A 20500-nucleotide genomic window follows, 5' to 3' on the forward strand; every position below is an offset into this window, starting at 1 on the left:
TTTTTGGGTGAACTATCCCTTTAAGCATTTAGATTTAACAGGTAACCATAATAAAACTTCATTAGCCGTTTTGAATATATGAATCTTGAACACGTAAAAAAATGCTTGGTTGCGATGTTCGAGAAATGTTGCTATTATATATCTTACAAGTCATTCATAGCCTGTCTATTAGTCAAGGGCATATGGAGCAGGAGATCGCAGAGCACTCTGTTTGCGAATGCTTAACACTGCCATCTTATTGAGATAGAGCTCTTCACAGTGTGTAGGTTAGACTGAATATTGCCATGCTCTGTGTCTTAACAGAATCCAGGGAAGATATTCATTCTTCTGCAGGAGATCATGGCCAGCAAAGATGCAGAGGTTGAGTTCAGTGGGAACAAGCAGAGAGTGAGAGTGAAGCCTGTGAATTGGAATGAGAGCACACTGAGTGTCACTGCACCTGGTAAAATGGCCTACATAGATGTTTAAGGCATTTATTTTATGAAAGGGTGTAAAAAATATTATGGTTGCTATGCTACATGAAAAAATTCATATATTATACATTTTAACATGATTTTCTGTAAAGCTGCTTTGAAACAACGAGTATTGTGAAAAATGCTATACAAATAAATTTGACTTGACATTGCATTCTAAAGCAATGGATGCCACAAAATGAAAACTGTCAGTTCTCATTCTTTTCTGTGCAATTACAATGAATTGGAAACAAAGCTTTCAAGCTTTGGGAAAAAAAAGTAGAACTGTCATATGATTCTCATGGCACAAATCTAAAGCCAGTTCCTATTCATTGTAATTTTACTGAAAAGAATGTCCAATATGTTTTATCGACATGATGGTGAGTAAATTACTTTTCATGTTTTGATGAATTTTTTATCATGAATGAAACGGCTATATATAGTATTCATAATATTATTCTTTGGTGGTAAAATAATCTGTGTTTGCAGATTTTACTGCTGGAGAGGTGATTGTGACACTTTACAGTAAAGGCCAGGTTAAAGGCAATGCCTGCATTCAATACTACACCATCATGGGAGATATTGCCCAATTCCTCCAGCAGGCTGCAGATCCTGTGAAGTTTATGTGCCAGGTAACCACATGTCTGTTGTGTCTTGGTGTAAATAGGCTTTTAATCTGTAACTAAGGTTTAACCCACATGCTTAAGGCCCAGGAATACTTCATTTTCCGCATTCCGCTCCATCTTGCGCAGCGCAATTGCTTTTTATACTCTTCCAGACGTCAGAGGGCAGCACTGAGTTGTGTTAATAACAGGACATTTGCTCGAAAGGATAGAAGACAAAAAGTAGTAAATCACTCATGACACAGCCATAGACCTTATTCAGAGCAGCGCCATGACAGGTATCAAAGCAAGGCTGTGAGGGATAGACTTAGCGTATTTTCAATGGCATCCATTGTAAAAAGCTGTAAAAAGCTCCTAGATCATTTATAATTTACGCAGGTCATGTTGTCGGGAGTTTTTATGTCTACTAAAATGTATTGGAAAGATATTTTTGCAGTGTTTCGTCTGTAGAACAATCCAAAAACACCAAAACTGTACAACCTGACTGAAGAGATGCATGTCTATTCCTCACAGCCTCGCTTTCATTATTGTTAAAAAAGAAAAAAGAAATGACGCTGCTTTGAATTATGTCTATTGCATGCAAAGTTAAGAACAAGAACCAAAACAAGGCAATGCAAGACACATATATTTCTAAAGCACATTTAAAATCAGGCAGTGCTGACCAAAGTGCTGTACTATTTGACAAAATAAAACAATAAAATACTTACAATTTTCAAAATCAGAAGACGTCAGAATGCATAGGCTACTGGCAAATCATTCCACAGGCAAGGAGCAGCAACAGAAAGGCACAATCACCTTTTAACTTCAAACGAAACCTTGGCACGGTCAGCATCAACCTATTTGAAGACCTTAAGGGCCTAGAACATTTCCGGTGGAGAATTAAATCTGTAATATATTGTGGGGTCGGGCCATTTAACCCCTTATACACATATAATAAAACGTACTCGGTTACTAATGTAACCTCGGTTCTCTCTAGAAGAGGGAACGAGTATTGCGTAAGGTTAGCTTACGCATCGGGAAAGTCTTCTTTCTTCGAGATCTGAAGCCAAAAAATTATCCTTAATTTTGTATACATTGTCAACGCAGTGCAGCAGCCGACAGACCTAGGCAGGCTGTATAAGCGTGCTCATTGGCTGCTCGGCAGCAACTGCTTAAGCCTATCGATGAGCGCTCTGAACGCGGCAACCAATGAGGGCGCTTCGCGCCCTCCACACCCTTCTAACCGTCAGAATGGGTGTGGCCAGCGTGTATATATTCAGCGCTCAGGCTAAAATTCTGGTTTTCGCAGTCTGAAGCGCAAAAGCTCGTGGCGCGACACGGCAGGTTACGCAATACTCGTTCCCTCTTCTAGAGAGAACCGAGGTTACATTAGTAACCGAGTACGTTCTCTTACGAGAGGTCTCTCGTATTGCGTAAGGTTAGCTTACGCATCGGGAACCCTTTGTCAACGCCGTGTGCGCCGAGCATCCAGCCCATGAATCCCAGGTAAACCGGGGAAAACACTCTGCTGGGAAATGTGGCCGGTCGGAGAGACGGGCCAGCGCAGTACAGGCACTTCATGCAGCATATGAAATAGAGCGGCGCGGCCGGTCTATAAACATATAACAGTACAAATAGTAGGGCCGGCAGAGCGAGCCCATACAGTACATAAGCACTCATAAGGGTAGGAGAAAAACGACATAGTCGGTCTCACATGAAGGGAAAAATTCCCGCGCGACAGAGAATAATACGGGCGGCCAGCAGCGCGGGCCAGCACCGACAACAGTGCGTAACGGGAAATAGGAAACAGAGCGGATCAGCCGGTCTGAGTCAAACACTTCACTCTGAGTATAGTACCAGAATAGCGCCAGCATATGAACGTAGTCTGCACACGAGAAATGGGCAGAGCATACATGTCACTTATGCTGACAGTATTTTTGCCTGTAGGGCAGGAACTTCCAGGTTATAAAACCTCACGAATGTTGATGGGGAGGCCCAGCCCGCCGCCATACAAATACCGTGATTAGAAATTCCGCTGGACCAGGCCCACGACGAGGCCATGCCTCTAGTGGAGTGGGCTCTGAAGCCCAGAGGGCACTGCAGGTGTCTGGAGGCATAAGCTGCTGCTATCGCGTCCACTATCCACCTGGACAAGCTCTGTTTCGAGGCGGCAAGACCCTTGGTGCGTCCGCCGAAGGAAACAAAGGGCTGCTCTGAACGCCTGAAAGCGGCGGAGCGCGTGATGTAAACTCTCAGCGCCCGGACAGGGCATAGGAGGCTATCACTGTCCCCACTGTCGGATGCTGGCAGAGCCGAGAGGGACATAACTTGTGCCCTAAACGGGGTTCCAATCGCTTTGGGGATGTAACCGTGTCTCGGTCTGAGAATGACTTTCGAGTCATTCGGCCCGAACTCAAGACATGCAGGGCTAACAGATAGCGCGTGCAAATCACCCACTCGTTTGACTGAAGACAGAGCTATCAGAAAAACGGTTTTAAGCGACAGATACTTTAGATCCGCGGATTCAAGCGGTTCAAAGGGAAAAGCCTCTAGGGCCGCTAGGACCAAGGACAGATCCCACGAGGGAACCGAGGGGGGCCGCGGGGGATTCATCCGTCTAGCTCCTCTGAGGAAGCGGATAATGAGCTCATTCCTTCCCATTGCCCGGCCGCGCGTCGTCTCAGCGAACGCTGCAATAGCGGCCACATATACTTTGAGCGTGGAAGGGGATCTGCCCTTTTCCAACAGCTCTTGTAAGAAGGAGAGCACCCGCGGGACCCCGCATGCGCGCGGATCCAAGTTTTTAGTAGCGCACCATTTAGAAAACACCGACCATTTAGACGCGTAGAGCCGTCTCGTGGAGGGGGCTCTCGACTGTGTGATCGTGTTCACGACCCCTTCTGACAGGTCAACGGGTATCCGTTGATCACCCATGCATGCAGCGACCAGCGCTCTGGATGGGGATGCCAGATCGATCCACCGGCTTGGGAGAGGAGATCCTTTCTCACCGGGATCGGCCATGGGGGTGAGTGCGACAGCCTCACTAGCTCTGGGTGCCAAGTTTGGTTTTCCCATCGCGGGGCTATAAGCAGCACTGAGTGGTGCGTTTCTCTGATCCTCGAAATGACCTGTGGCAACAGGGAGATCGGAGGAAAAGCATACAGCGGGAGGCTGGGCCATGTCTGGGACAGCGCGTCCTCACTCTTAGAATAAAACTTCGGGCATTGAGCATTGTCTTTCGATGCAAAGAGGTCGATTTCCGCTCTGCCGAATAGGCGCCAGAGAAACTGGACTGTCTGGGGGTGCAGAGACCATTCTCCCGGGGGAATGTTGTCCCTGGACAGTCTGTCTGGACCGACATTCAGGTGGCCCGGCACGTGCGCGGCTCTCAGCGAGCGCAGCGAGCGGTAAGCCCACACGAGAAGGCGTTCTGTCAGCCTGCACAGATTCCTGGATCTGACACCGCCCTGTCGGTTCACATAGGATACCACGGACGTGTTGTCCGAGCGGACTAGCACATGGTGATCCCGTATGAATGGGAGGAAGCGCCTGAGCGCGTTCTTGACCGCTATCATCTCCAAACAGTTTATGTGGAGGCAGTTTTCCCGGTCTGACCACAGGCCAAAAGCCGGTTTGCCCTCGAACAGAGCGCCCCAGCCTGAGGTGGAAGCGTCCGTCGAGATAACTTTGCGGTGTGAGATAGCTCCCGTTGTCACTCCCCGCTGGTACCAGTCGGCTGCTAACCAGGGCTTCAGAGCTGAAACGCAGCTCTGAGTCACTCTGATGCGGATACCGCCGGAAGCCCATGCTCTGTGAGGCACTCGGGCATTCAGCCAGCGTTGTAGCGGGCGCATTCGTAAAAGACCCAGCCGAAGCACTGCTGCGGCTGAGGCCATACAACCTAGTAACCTCTGAAATGTTTTGAGAGGTACGGTGCTGCCCGGCCGAAGGGACGCGGCCAGGCGTCGAATGCAGCGCGCGCGCTGTGTCGACAGGCGGGCCGTGTACTGATATACCTGACCGTCGAAGGCGAATCTCAAGAATGGCCTGTGACGGGGTATTATCAGGATCTGAAAAGCACGCGTCTTTTAGATCGAGAGATATAAACCAGTCCCTCGGGCGAATTTGCGCGAGAATTTGTCTGGTTGTGAGCATTTTGAACGGTCTTCTCATAAGAGCCTCGTTCAAACGTCTCAGATCCAAAATTGGTCTGAGAGCTCCGTCCTTCTTGGGAACGAGGAAATAACGGCTGTAAAAGCCCGACTCGCACATGGAAGGGGAAACCGGTTCTATAGCCCTTTTGCACAGAAGTGTAGCTATTTCTGCTCGAAGTAGATGTGCTACTTCCCCATTCACTCTGGTCTCGATACGCGCTTGAAAGCGCGGAGGGCGGCGAGCGAACTGCAGAGTATAGCCCTGTTTTACTGTGCTTAGCACCCGTTCTGATGCGCCTGGAATAGTTTCCCACGCTTTTGCGTGTGCAGCCAGGGGCAGAATGGCCTCCGGGCTCCGATCGCCGCACATCGCGGGCTCGAGAGCTCGAAACGGAGGGGCGGGCGCAGCGCGCGCGCTCTTGGTGCTTAGATACGGCGGATCGCACGCAGCGATAGCTGGCCGTTTTACACACAGTGTCCCGGTGGCTTTAGACGGGGAACATAAAGTGTGAGGCGAGAAGCGCGATGGCGGCGTCGGGGGCGAAAATGTTCGTTAGTATGTGTGAGCGCTCGAGGGCGGGCACAGGAGTTACATTCAGGGGCGGGCGCGGGCGCGGCGCGCGCGCTCTTGGTGGTTAGATACGGCGGATCGCACGTAGCGATAGCTGGCCGTTTTACACACAGTGTCCCGGTGGCTTTGGACGGGGAACATATAGTGTGAGGCGCGAAAATGTAGTTAGTATGTGTGAGCGCTCGAGGGCGGGCACAGGACTCACATTTAAAACATGACCGGTCGTGCGAGGCCGTGTGACAGAGCGGGCAGTGAGTAGGTGTGGGCACGGAGAAGTGGACACGTGACCTACTTTTAACACTAAAGCGGCTTTTGCCTGCTTCATGAGAGTGGGCTCTGTGAGAGACACGGGATGTATAGTGCTTGTGTACAGGGGTGAGCACAGAACGTGGGCACATTCACTGTACTAGAAACACATACGGCGTCAGCCGTGCAACCAGACATTATGCTCTTTTGAAATTTTTCTGGGTTGCCGTGAGAACGGCGGATGCGCGCAGGCGAGCGGGTAGATACCGGCTCGTTGACTGCGGGGTAAACAGCTGCAGTAGCCGTGGCAACGGGGACTGACAGAGCGTTAAGCTTCGACGGTGGTCCAGCCGCAGGGCTGCGGGATTTAACCGTCTTTTCTTCTCTCGTGTTTAGACGCTCAAAAATACTCGAGCACCCTGAGAAGGTGTGGTGCGAGAGGCGGGTTCGCTTTCTGTAAGTAAGAAAGACTGGCCGCGAGCTCGGAGAAGCAAGCAGCATAAATTTTATTTTCCCCGAGAGCTGGGATCGAACGCGGATCTCTCGCATGAAAGCGTATGATTCTGCCACTGAGCCACAAGGGAAACACATAAGCTTTCAGTTAGCGCGAGCATATAAAAAGCGACCTCATGTGTCGCGTCGGCGTTTGTTTGCAGGCGAGCGTGTGTTTAAAACAGGCTCGTTTACTGCAATAGTAATATTTCCAGTCGCCTGAACTTAAGAGGGGACTGAGAAATGTGTGAGGATTGGCGGTTGTCCAGCCGTAGCGAGACTAACACACTCTCTTCTCTTTTCGCCGGTAAGTGAGGCGCGCACGCTAAACGCTGCTCGTGACCGTCCGCTTTGTCATCCCTTGAACGGCGCAATCTGCGCGGCCCAACGAGGGAGAGAGCGGGCTTGTTTTCTGTATGTAAGAAAAACTGGCCGCGAGCTCGGAGAAGCGAACAGCATAAACTTTAACTGCCGCGAGAGCGGGGACCGAACCCCGGTCTCTAGCTTGACAGTCTAGGATTCCGCCACTGAGCCACAGGGGAGAATACATTAGTATCATGTCTTGTGACGGCGTATGCTTGCAGGCGAGCGTGTATTTATAACAGGCTCGTATACTGCAATAGTAACAATTCCAGTCGCCTGAACTTAAGAGGGGACTGAGAAATGTGTGAGAATGGAGGTTATAGTCCAGGCCACGGCGGGACGAAAACACTCTGTTCCCCTTTCACCGGTGACGCGCGAGGACGGAGTAGCTTTCTTGTAACGTAAAGAGAGCTCAGACCGTCCGCTCCTGCCATCCCTTGTGAGCGGCGTATTGCACGGCTCGAATAGAGGGAGAGGAAACTCGCTCCGAGACCGTCCGCTTCTGCCATCCCTCGTGAGCGGCTCAGTTTGCGCGGCTCAAACAGAGGGAGAGGAAACTCGCTCCGAGACCGTCCGCTTCTGCCATCCCTTGTGAGCGGCGTATTGCACGGCTCGAACAGAGGGAGAGTACGGGTATCTATCACATTTGCCTCATCTCCTGACGCGGCGGCGGCGCGGGCAGAGCCGGCGGTTGAGCGGCCGGGAGGGAGAGGGCGAGAGAGAGCTCGAGGGAGAGGTTCCGGCGAGCTCCTCAGTCACAACAGTCTCCGGTGGTCGCTGCGAGCGGCGCTTCTTATTGCGCGGCCCGGCAGGGACAGGCGGAGCGACAGCTTGGTCGAAAGCTTCAAGTCGAGCCCGCAGGGTCGACATTGAAAGCTCTTCGCACTCAGAGAGTGCGGTGGCGGCGTGCCCGCGGCCCAGGCGGAGAGCGCAGAGAGGTGGCGGTCTCCGTTGCTGAGCGGGGCGCGGCACGAGCCGCAAAAACGAGGCGTTTTTACAAAAACGCCTCGTGCTCTTTTAGAGTACACACAGAAACAGTAATAATGTAAAGGATATGTCGCCGGATAGCGTAGCAGGCACGGATGGCTGAAGGCGGCGAAGACGGCCGGCTTCCTCAGGCGCTGTCCTAAGCTTGCTGGTCGCTGGTTTCAACGGCGGCGGCTCTCAAGATCCAGCGATGCGAAGAGCGTCGCTGAAGACAAGAAAATCAGAATTTTAGCCTATGAGCGCTGAATATATACACGCTGGCCACACCCATTCTGACGGTTAGAAGGGTGTGGAGGGCGCGAAGCGCCCTCATTGGTTGCCGCGTTCAGAGCGCTCACCGATAGGCTTACGCAGTTGCCGCCGAGCAGCCAATGAGCACGCTTATACAGCCTGCCTAGGTCTGTCGGCTGCTGCACTGCGTTGACAATGTATACAAAATTAAGGATAATTTTTTGGCTTCAGATCTCGAAGAAAGAAGACTTTCCCGATGCGTAAGCTAACCTTACGCAATACGAGAGACCTCTCGTAAGAGAACCTTAAATTTAACATAATATTCAAACGGCAACCCGTGTAGTGAAGCCAGAACAGGATAAAATGTTTCCTTTTTCTAATTCCAGTAAGAAGCCTGTTATTTTTTGCCATTTGAAGGCGAACTGAAGGACTGCCACATCAAAGTACAAGGAGTTACAGCCTAGAGTAAACAAAAGCATGTCTCCAAATCCTTTACTGATAAAAACACTTTAAATTTTGCAATGGATCTGAGATGATAAAAGCCACTCTTCACCACTGAATTGATTTGTTTATCAAGTTCTTGGCCATCATCAAAAATCACTCTCAAATTTCTAGCATGAGCATGAGAATTCACAGATAAAGGACCCAGATTGTTATTTTTCTGTATAATATATGCTGGTGGTGGTCCAAAGACTACAATTTCTGTTTTAGATTCAGAAAATCAGCCAGCATCTACCCTCCCTCTGCAAGACAGCCTAACAAAAAATGCATGTCATAATTTTCAAAGAAAGGTATAGCTGGGTATCAAACAAAAACGATGGAGAAGGATATGCTGCTTTGTTTACTGTTCTTGGAACAGCATATTTGGGCAGGCTTCATGCGGGCATCTGCGGATCCTCCAAATGACAGAAATTACATCCTGAGGACATTGTGCGGACCGTCGCAGAACACGGGCTGGAGAAGTTCAGCTTCTGCCATTAAGTTAATCAGCATTTATTAGTCACAAATGGGACATATGTGAATGAATTAGGTATGGCCATAGTTAAGCAAAGGTGGCAAATAATTCATAAAGCTGAAAACTTCACACTTTCAGTTTGATTGCCGTCCACTTCTGGTTTTCAGGCTTTAATGTTGCTACAGTCTGCAGTCATTGGCCAATGAGGCAAATTCCACAAACAAATTAAAAGAAACATTTACTATTGCTGGCAAGACAATGTACAATTTTATAGTCATGCAAATGGTGTATTGTGCCCCATGACCACATATATATATATATATATATATATATATATATTGTACAAATTAGTATACAAAGTGCTAAATGACAGCTCTAATGCTTTTATTCAATTTTCTTTTTTTAGAAAACAGTTTAATATCTAAGAAATATTGAACACCATCCATTATCAGTCCTGTATTATATTTTCTGCTCTAATCCCTTTAAGTTCTAAACTTGTGTGAGTATCTCTAGGGTGTATTTAAGTGGTTATTCTCCCTTTTTACTTTTGCAATCTTCAAGATATCAGGGGTTAAGCCATACGCTTTTTCCATGTTCCTAATTGATTGCATGTTAGAAATAAGGATACAGACACATTCTGAATAGTTTTAAAGGGTGGTAAAGCATGTTAGACTTTATTGGTTTATTTATTATTACTTTATGGAAGTAACATTATTATGGATGGCTGTCATCTTTTACTATATTTTTTTATCTTATGTTTATTGGCATTCTGGTAAATTATATTTGCACTTATGCTAGTGTCACACTCTTCGGCTTTCAAGAATTGTAAAGGTTTATAATCTTACTTATGTTCATATTAAGGCCTTTCAGGTGTCTTCCTTGGAAAAGCTGGATCAAACTCTAGCTTCTTGTCTGATCCAGAAAATGCCGACAGGAGGTTTCCAGGGCCTGCAGTGTGATCAGTCTCCTGCTGGGGGTAAGGGCTTCTCTAGTTCTGTTTAGCTCTTTTAACCCATTTTAGGTCTCACTCTCACCCTCCGCTTGCAGACAGCCATTTCTAGATCAGCATGAAAAGGCTAATGCTACTAGCACTTTATTTTATATAGGCATGAATAAATGATGAAGGGAAGTGACCTCAGCCCACTGAAGTGCATTACTGTGCACTTGTTTCTTCGACATGTGCCTCCCTGCCCACATAAATACAGCATGACCCAGATCCACTGCAGATTAACATGGAGCAATTGGCAGTGTTATTGTGTGTGCACAAAAAAAAAATCTGCAAAACAGTGCAAAATAAAAGCTGAAAAGTCAATAGGTTGAACTGAGTATAAGAAATAAGAAATAAGTAACTTCTTCTGCAACCTTCTTAGATTGTATCACATTATATGCTGTTATCATTATTAAGGTGCATTCACATTTACAGTAGCAAAAGTGTGCAGGCAAAGGCATTTTCAATAGAAATTTGCATGATCGGGAGTAAAAAAGTTGACAAACCGAAAGCTGCTTGGTTTCGAAGTGACTTTTGTGATATTAGTGCTTCTGGCATCACTACACTATTGAGAATGGGCCTTCTTTTGTCTGCCAATTGTTGCCAAAATTTCACTCATGTAATTGCACCTTTACTGATGACACACATTCCTATTACTTTTTAGCCCGTCCCCTCCAACCACCTCTATCCATTTTGGATGTTACACCCTATTTTAATCACTGATGAAATGACTGAATTCCTGATGGATAAAATCAGGTCCCAACCTACATGTTTTCTTATTGAACATTTAGATTAGGGAATAAAAATGGGATGTGACCTGCGATGCAGGTTGACTTTAACATCCTATTCACATGTTGATGCTATAGTGACGGGGGTCTACTGTTGCTGTAGTGATGAACAATTTGTTGTCTGTTTGCTTCGCTTCATTTATTAAATTTAACAGCTGTGAACTGCGCTCATATATTTTTGAAGCTTAAATTATGTTCTTTATTATGAATTGGTCAAATGCGTTTGCAAAACGAATCCACTCGCATTCATTCGGACTGCTCTCTCTCACTCTCAGTAAAACAAACGGACAGTATCGAGAGAACAACCAGTGCTGTTTTTCAGTTGTTTTCCTTTGTGAACAACATTTTATTGCTTTTCGCAGTTTTCAGATCTAAACACGTTTAAAATGTCTAGAGAGAGTAGGCTACACTTGTTCTGCAGTACCGTTACTCACTGATGGTTCGAAAGGTGCGTAATAGTTAGGCTATATATGCTTAATACATTTTTTGTGTTAAATAAAAAAAACCTTTTGTTCGTACCATGAGATGAAATCCTGCCGGTGTCCATGCTTTCTCCGTCCATGCAATAAATGCACATCCTTGAATGAGCGTGGATTTCTAGTGTATTTACTTGAACTTTTCAGGTAATGTCTATGGTTTGACCCATTTCAGAGGCGGACAAAATCAGAATTTAAAATGGACAGAAAAAAGCTCTCTCTACAAACTTGATGTGAGATGCCATGCTGACTGACATATGCGCATTAATCACTTTCAAACGCCCCGGAGGACTCACCATGACGCTGATGAAATTAGTCGATGGGAGCGCAATCCAGAATGTCACAAGCTGGAACCCTGCATCTCTCCTCCAGACCATAGCCCTCCCAGTCTACTAGGTATTGATGATCTCTACCCCTTCGTCTGACATCGATGAGTCTAGGGACAGAGGTCTGGGGATAAAGGGGGAAACGAATGACGGGCTTGATATTAGAGATATTCTTCATCTATATTTAAACAGGGGTTCATTTGAGTTGAACCAACATCGGTCTGAGCACCTTAATGATAAAAAAATGGTCCAATAAATTTGGGCCCCAGTTTACGTGAGGGAAGCCTAAGAGGAATGTCCTGGGAAGATAACCAGACCTTATGACCACACATGTAAAGTAGGGGCTTAGTACGGTGACGGTCCGCCGATGCCTTGTTCCTGTCACCAGTCGAATAACTGCTTCTCTGGTGATACTCCATGTACGGAGGCATCTCTGAATAAATGCATGCACGGACAGAACAATGGTGTCAGATTTTTGTGAGGGGAATAATGGTGGCTGGTAGCCTAAACAGCACTGGAAGGGATACAAACCCATAGATAAAACCCGGAGGGATTTATGGGCGTACTCGACCATGGTTAATCTGGAACTCCAAGATGACGGTTCCACAGACACCACACAACGCAAGACCCTCTCCAGATCCTGGTTGGCACGATCGGCCTGACCGTTAATCTGCGGGTGATGCATGGAGGATAGACTCGCAGTTGCCCCAAGCTGTCGACAGAGCTCTGTCCAAAACTTAGACACAAATTGGGGACCCCTTTCAGAGACCACATTCACTGGTATGCCATGAATACGGAAAACGTGATCTAAGAGAACAGAAGCTGTCTACCTCGCTGAAGGCAATTTGGGGAGGGGAATAAAATAGGTCGCCTTCGTAGAGCACTGAGTCAGAGAGCACTGAGATAAAAAGGAACGACATGAATCTGGGAGCTCCAGAGATGTCCGTACAGTGCTCAGTGGACAGCAAAGGCTACGGAGATTACCCAAGGTGCACGCCCACACAGGACGGGGAACGAGACGAGACAGAGAGAACAGCGAGGCAAACCAGCTGTCACTCCTTATCCAAGCGTCCTGGGAACAGCAGTGAACAGAGGTTAGACACAGATACCACACAGAACAATGCCACAAACCCATGAGACGAAGCACAAAATGATCTACTGATAACAAGGGGAAGACACAGAAGAGATTATAAGGGGAAATGGGAACAAGCAACAGGTGACTGAAATCAGCTCATCATCTGTGCAAAATCAGCACTGATTGCTCAGGTCAAGAGCTGCAGAAAATGACAGGACAAACACAGACAACAGGGTGAAGCTGATAATGCACCCTGAACCGTGACAAATTATTAAAAAGTCAACTAATTTAAATGGAGCACCTTTGATGAGATCTACACTGTCAAACTTGGAAATGTATTCCACGGAAATAATTTTCTTTGGTGTAACCTAAAATAATCAGTTAGACTGAGTAAATAAAACCAGTAAAATTAAATGTTACAACATGAAGCACATTTTTTAAGTCACCTGACAAAACTGCATTGATTTTCTTTACCAGAGTGTAGCTCAGAGGACATTCCTACTCTCCTGCATTTTGCTGCCCAGCATGGATTGCGAGATCTGGCCAGTGCTCTGCTGCAGTGTCCTGGATCCCGGCAGGCCCTAAAGGTCTCCAACAGTCATGGAAATACGCCATTGGATCTTGCACATATACATGGCCACGAGCTCTACATCCTCCTACAGGAGTCATTGGTGAGTAAAGCTTCTGAAACACAGTTATTACATTTTTTTTTTTTTTTTTTTTTTTAATCATGTCTGAAGACAATAGTGTCATTATTCAGTGCAGTTCAAGTTTTGTTCTCATCCGATAGTGTCAATATAGTCATATCAATAATATTATTAAGTGTCCCCAACAAAGCAAGCCAAAGGTGACAGTGGCATGGAAACCAAATTCTATCAGGTGATAGAAATGGAGAAAAAGCCATGGAAACCAGGCTCAGTCAGGGGACCAGTTATCTTGCTTAGATAAATGGACATGGTGTTATACTGATTGGAATACGTCACACGGGCATTAGGTGAGAAGGAAGAATTTCTGCCCAGCCAGGGGCGTGTCTAGAGCATTTTCAGTGGGGGGGCCATGCTGGGGCACTGCCTCCAAACGGGGTGGCCGCCAGTGACCAAAAAAAAAAAAAAGAAGCTAAATTCTACAGTAGCCTATATTACGTAAATCCTATTGATTTTATTATTTTTTTAACTTGAATAAAGTTACTTGTAAACAAATGTAGTAATAAAGCACATTTTTGATTAATTTAGTTTTTTGTTATCCCTATATATCCATTAAGTTGAATTTGAGAGCCAGTGTTTATTATTTTTAGTGTTTCCATAAAACTAACAAGTTTATAAAATAAAAGCAATTTTAATAATGAGCAATTTTAAAATCCCAGAAGCAGAAACGATGTCAATTATTTTCTTTTAATAAGTAGTTTGGCCATTACAATATACAGTAGTTTTATTCACAATCTCTTTCAAATAATAAATAAATAAATAAATAAATAAAAATAAAAAATAAATCCCCCCACTGTAATAATTCAAATGGTTTGGCCAAAACATCATAGTGTTTCATTCAACATTTCTTTCAGATTAATTTACAAAAAAGCTGAGTAACACAGAGTTAAAGTTTTAGCACTGTAACACTTCAAATGAAAACACCACAGTTTAAAAATAAAATATGGAACCATTACATTTGTGCTCTACTAATATATTAAAGAACAGTCTTTAGTCTAGAAACAATAATAGCTGCCAACTTTTTTAGTTTAGCTTGGAGTGTATTGTGATTGTCACTAACATTTTAGTAATTAAACTGAATTTTATTAGGTTTAGTGACATGTTACAATGTTTTGGTACAATTTCTGGTAAACTACACTTTTTTATTATTTCAATTCAATTATTGTGATTTGATTTAATATTGACTCATTTGGATAAATATTAGGTAGGCTACACAAGATAGGCGTTTTTTTCTCAAGAAAAAAACAACTCACCTGATGCTGTAAACATACAGAGAGCCCTATCAGCTGGTAGTAGGCTATTATTTAAGGTTAAAAATAACTCAAATTAAATATAATGCGTACATTTTTTAAAAAATTATAATAACTTTAATTAATGATATAAGTAAAATTATAATATGTAATATAGAACACATATTTAGCTAATACTCTCTATAGCTATTTTTTTTCTTGCCGATGTACTATAGCCTATTATATTAATTAAATGGCTTTCCTGAGGTAAATGGGACATAATTGTTCTCCAGCTATGTTATTGACCTCTTCACACTTATGAAAAACACTGATTGATCGATATTATGTATGAGGAATATACATTTCGGTAAGTTTTAGCTGTATCTTCAGTGTTCATTCATGTTTTTTTTACTATTAGCTAGTAGAGATGATCGGTTCACGTGCGCTAGGGATCTGTCACGTAACATTTAACGTTACAAGCGCCAAAACGTTTGAATTTCGTAATAAAATTGACAGAATATGAGAGCTGAGATTTTTTTTATGTCATAAGTAACCTGCTCTGTCTAGTCTGGCGGTCTCCGTGTCCTCTTTGCTTTGCGATTTTTCTGTGCGTGAGAAAATGGATGTGGCGTGAGAGAGTGTGAAAATTGCGTGTGTCTCACGGTGAATGTGTGAGAGTTGGCAGCTCTGGAGTAACAGTCGCAGAAAGAGAGGAAAACAGTCGAAAAAGAAGGAAGGCAGACCTCAACTAAAACAGCTGAAACTTCTGGAACTAAAACTTCTGTTTCGGTGGTGATGACTGGCAGCTCTTTGTTTGGTGTCTTGACTTCCCCACTCTTGATTGATAAGGACAGTAAAAGTCCAAGACCGCGATGACCGTTGTTTTTCTGGCGCTGCACTTTTTGAATCGCGAACTTCAGTAGAGTCTATAAACTGATTGGCCGTAAAATGAACCAATCACAAGACATCTTATAGGGGGGGCACCTGGGGTGGCCAACCGAATTTCAGGGGGGGCCGGTGCCCCCCCTGGCCAACACGTAGACCCGCCCCTGTGCCCAGCAGTTTGAAACATGAAGGTAGGGCTGCCATTGAGCCAGTAGTACACAACTGGCTTATCAGTGGCCTTAAGCACGATGAACGTCCTTCTTGTTAAAACTCCATTTAGGTCCCAGCTGGTCCTGGCATGAGGCGTTCATTGCTGGCCAGGGGATCTGTGCCATAGGACTCATCTATTCACAGAGGTCTTTGCTGAGGATCTGTTCCGAGGGCTTGTCTTGTTTACAAATGCTAGAAATGTGGCTTTTAAATAAAAGATTGCTATCAAATAGCACACCCAGATCCCTAATTGATGACGAAGATTTGACAGAGCATTCATCAAGAGTTAGCCAGTATTCTATGTTATTCCACGCAGAGGTTTTTGATCCAATAATTAAAACCTTTGATTTTTTTTTTCTGAACGTAGTAGTAGGAAATGAATTATTTGTCATCCAATTTCTTATATCAACAATGCATTCTGTTCATTTTGATAATTGGTATGCTTTGTTGAGCCTTGAAGAAATATAGAGCTAAGTATCATCAGCGTAATTGTGAAAACTAATGGCATGTTTCCCGAATACTCCCGTACTCCCAAGGGTAGCATGTACAGTGTGACAAGCAACAGTCCTAGTACTGAGCCTTGTGATACTCTATACCAAACTTGTGATCGATATGATACCTTTTCATAAACTGCTACAAAATTGATAACTGTCAGATAAGTACGTTTTGAACCATGCCAATGCAATTCCACTAATGCTGACATCGTTTTTAAGCCTGTCCAAAAGAATGTTGTGGTCGATAATATCAAAGGCAGCACTAAGTAACACTAATAGAGAGATGCAACCGTGATCAGATGATAAAAGAAAATCATTTGTAACTCTGATGAGAGCTGTTTCGGTACGTTGATACTGGATCCCGACTGAAAGTCCTCACAAATACCATTTCTCTCCAAGAAAGAACATAGTTGTGAGGATATATTTGATATTTTTGACAGAAAATGTATTCAAGATTGGTCTGTAGTTAACTAATTCTATAGGATCAAGTTTATTCATTTATTTATTTTTAATAAGAGGCTTAATAACAGTCAGCTTGAAAGTTTTGGGGACATATCCTATAACGTCAATGATGAATTAATAATATTAAGAAGATGATCTACAATTTCCGTATTTTTTTCCCCAATAGCTTAATAGGTATAGGGTCTTAAATACATGTTGTTGATTTTGATTATTTAACAAGTTTAGACAATTTCTCCTTCCCAATTAATGGAATTCTTCCTCAGGGGGCCTATAGTGCACAAATGTGATACTCTAGCAGACGGTTGCATGGTTATACTTTTGTATCTGATATTATCAATCTTGTAAGTAAAGAAATTCATAAAATAATAACTGCTCTGCTGCTGAGAAATGCAGTCTGAAACTGTTGATGCTTTATTTATCGTTAATTTAGCCAACATCAAATAAATATGGGTTGTATTTGTTCTATTCTAAAAGATTTGAAAAGTAGTCCTCAAATTAATGTTTGGATGCATGTCTCTAAATCTGAAATCTTCTGCTATGTCTGCTAGAAGTGTACTGCAACAAAATAGAGTATTACAAATAATCAAATTTTCATGAAAGTGAAGTGTTATCAATTTGGAATTTTCAGTTCTTCAGATTCTTAAGCCCTATTCACACTGGATTAGTATTATCTGGGGACCTTGTGTGATTTAGAAATTACCCACCCACATCTGAATTTCATGTGGCGCATTCGCACAGGATAAGCAAAGCCTGTGATTTTACTCGAATTTACTGACTTATCTCCTGGATATGATGTCAATGGGCTGTTGCTTGGAAATGTCTTGTCATTATTATAGGTCTAGCTGTATGATATATCATAAACAGAAGAATGTTCCTTACCACATGCTGCTCTACATGTCATCCATCTCCATCTAATCATTAGGGGTTCAAGCACGAAGTGCTGAGCGTAGGCTTGGGCGTAGGCTCAAGTGTCTTATATCGCTGGAATCCTTGGGTTAAGGCGGACAAGATGCATGCCTCGGATTTGCTCGTCACCCGGAACATTTTTTGGGTATTTGGTTTTTTTTCAAAAACCTACTTTCGCGAACTAGTCCTAGGTTTTTGGCCCGACCGGAACCAAACCAGTGCAGAAATGTTCACAGGAGTCTGAATATCAATAATTATCGAAAAAAAGTGGAAATTTCGATTCATGGTCGCTAAGGGGCGGCAAAACGTTCGAAGTAGGCGGAGCCAGTTTTACTAAAATAGTTATAACTCGTGAACGAAATGAGGTATCTTCACCAAACTCTGTACACATGTGTAAGAGCTCATTCTGTGGTCACATGAAAAAGGACGCAGCAACTGGCCACTTGGTGGCGCTATAACTGTTAAAAAGGTGTCAAAATGATGTATTCCTATAGCAAAACCCATGAAATGGCTGAAAGCGGCCCTCTTCCTGCCTGATTTGCATACGACCTCACAAAAATCTGGTGTGCGCGCATGCGTCACGTGACCCCGAAGAAGCCACCACCAAAAATCACCACATTTCTATAATAAATGAGCTGAAAATGCCAAAAAGTGACTTTCTCCTCTCCGAGGCACACGTCAAAAGGCTTGATAACGTTTTTGGAAGCAGCAGCTCATGCGCCAAGTGCTCAGACCCTATAGTTTTTTTTTTTTATAGGCCTTTTTTAGGCCCTTTTTATTAGGGGTTCAAGCACGTAGTGCTGAAACCTTATTGTTAGGGGTTCAAGCATGAAATGCTGAAACCCTTTTGTAATTGTAAGGATTCGTAAAACGCATCGTGCAGACCAAACCGTAAGGCCTAGAGACTTGAAACCTGGCCAGATGGTAGGCCTCAATTTGGTGACAACCTATCAGAGTATGACCCCAATTGGCCCATAGGTGGCGCTACAGCAACCAAAAGTACAAAATCGCTCATAACTCTTAGACTGTTTGACCCAGACTCAGGTGTCTTACACCACTGTGATCCCTGGCTCAAGGCGGACAAAATGGATATCTCCAATTTTGTCCAAAACCTACTTTTGCGAACTAGTCCCTGGTTTTTCGCCCGATCGAAACCTGACCAGTCTAGGGCAATTCTCTGGACTCTCTAGATCAATAATTATCAAAAAAAAGTTGAACTTTTGCATTTTTCGCATGGCTATAATAGGGTCATATAGAAAAGGGGCGTGGCAAAATGCACTCAAAAGCCTATTAATCCTAAATGAAAACTCAGAACTTCACAAAAATTGGTAAGCATATGTGACATAACATAGTAAACAATCATGCAAAATGTCATGGGGATCGGACCACAGGTGGCGCGATAACTCTTAAAAAGCTTTAAAACCATATATTTCCTATGGTACATTGCCTGTATTGGCTGTAAATGGTCTTTTCCATCTATTATGTCAGTGGTTACATGCTTGCTAAATAAAACTTAATAACTTTTGATGCTTTTGTGCTTAAAGGCCTTAAAGGCCTTAATTGCTTGAACCCCGATAAATGCTGCTTGCAGCTTTAATTAGGGCCAGAGCACCGATGGTGAGAGGACCCTATTGTTTTTGCTCCGTTTATTAGGGCCCGAGCACCGATAGTGAGAGGACCCTATTGTTTTTGCTCCGTTTATTATTATTCTTCTTCTCCAAAGTGAATCACTTTTTAGAGGGCCTTAACATGCTCGAAAACTCATGAAACTTTGCACACGCTTCAGAAGTGGTGAAAATTTACGTGTGATATGGTTTTCAAAATTGGGTGGAGCAAAATGGCTTAATTATTGCCCCCACTTTTTTTTTTTAAATTGCGAAGATCTTGAGTTTTCGTCAAAGGGTGTGCCCTCGGCGGCCTGACAAATGTTCACCCAATTTCGGCCTTCTGGTGATATGCATGATCAGATAAGTTCTCTGTAAATATTGCTTGCAGTTCCGATGTTGCTAGGCAACCACAGACAGCCTGCAGTAACTCAGGCATTCAATGTCCAATCTGCCCCAAACTTCACATGTTTGATAAGAGTCCTGTCCTGAACACATGACCATGCTCATATTTGGTTATAGCAATAGCGCCACCTGCTGGTAGCAGGAAGTGTGGCAAATACAAAACGTGCTCGAAAAATCATGAAACTTTGCACACGATTCAGAAGTGGTGAAAATTTACACGTGATATGGTTTTCAAAATTGGGTGGGGCAAAATGGCTTAATTATTGCCCCAACATTTTGCCCCGGCTCGACGTTTCACGTACAGGTATGAAATTCGGTACATACATGTAATGACCCAATACCTAAAAAAAAGTATCTTGGAGCATAGCCCTAAACACAACAGGAAGTCAGCTATTTTGAACTTCCTCTCAGATTTTGTGCAGTTTTTGCCATTTCCTGATGTTGTACTTTAACAAACTCCTCCTACAGTTTTGATCTGATCCTCTTCAAATTTGGTGAGTGTAATCTTAAGGCCTTTCCTAAAGGCGCCGGGTGGTGGCGGCAAGGGTGCGAGGGCCCTTTTCATCGCTGCTTGCAGCTTTAATTCTTTTTGTTTTCACTCTTCTGATGGTTTTCAGCCTTTTCTTTCTGCAAATTGTAGTTGTATATCATATGGTGTATAGCGCTCAAAATATGACCCAGCACCCAAAATACTACCAAAACACTCCAAGCAGCCTCCATTCTTTGCTAAAGATGGATAAAAAAACGCACAGGAAACAAAAACCTTGAAAAAATTATATACGACCCCTCCAAATCACAGAGATGCCGATTCGCATGGGACGAATATTATCACAGGACCTCGGTGTTCGGCGAAATATGCTAGGTCATTTGCGGGGGAATTTTTACTTTACAAATT

At 44.1% G+C, this 20500-nt stretch overlaps 1 protein-coding gene across 1 annotated transcript in view; it reads left to right on the plus strand.

The window, feature by feature from the left end:
• The window catches only part of LOC308704853 (B-cell scaffold protein with ankyrin repeats-like), a gene marked incomplete at both ends in the record, with an annotated part of 140737 nt that overhangs the window by 23289 nt on the left and 96948 nt on the right, over positions 1-20500 (plus strand). Inside the window, 4 exons of the mRNA XM_081389456.1 lie at positions 304-442; positions 942-1084; positions 9915-10029; positions 13184-13377. Of these exons, the coding sequence (XP_081245582.1) occupies positions 304-442; positions 942-1084; positions 9915-10029; positions 13184-13377 (591 nt within the window). The remainder of the gene's footprint in view (positions 1-303; positions 443-941; positions 1085-9914; positions 10030-13183; positions 13378-20500) is intronic.

Source organism: Scardinius erythrophthalmus (genome assembly GCF_964197995.2).
Source record: "Scardinius erythrophthalmus genome assembly, chromosome: 2".
Classification (NCBI taxonomy): Eukaryota; Metazoa; Chordata; class Actinopteri; order Cypriniformes; family Leuciscidae; genus Scardinius; species Scardinius erythrophthalmus.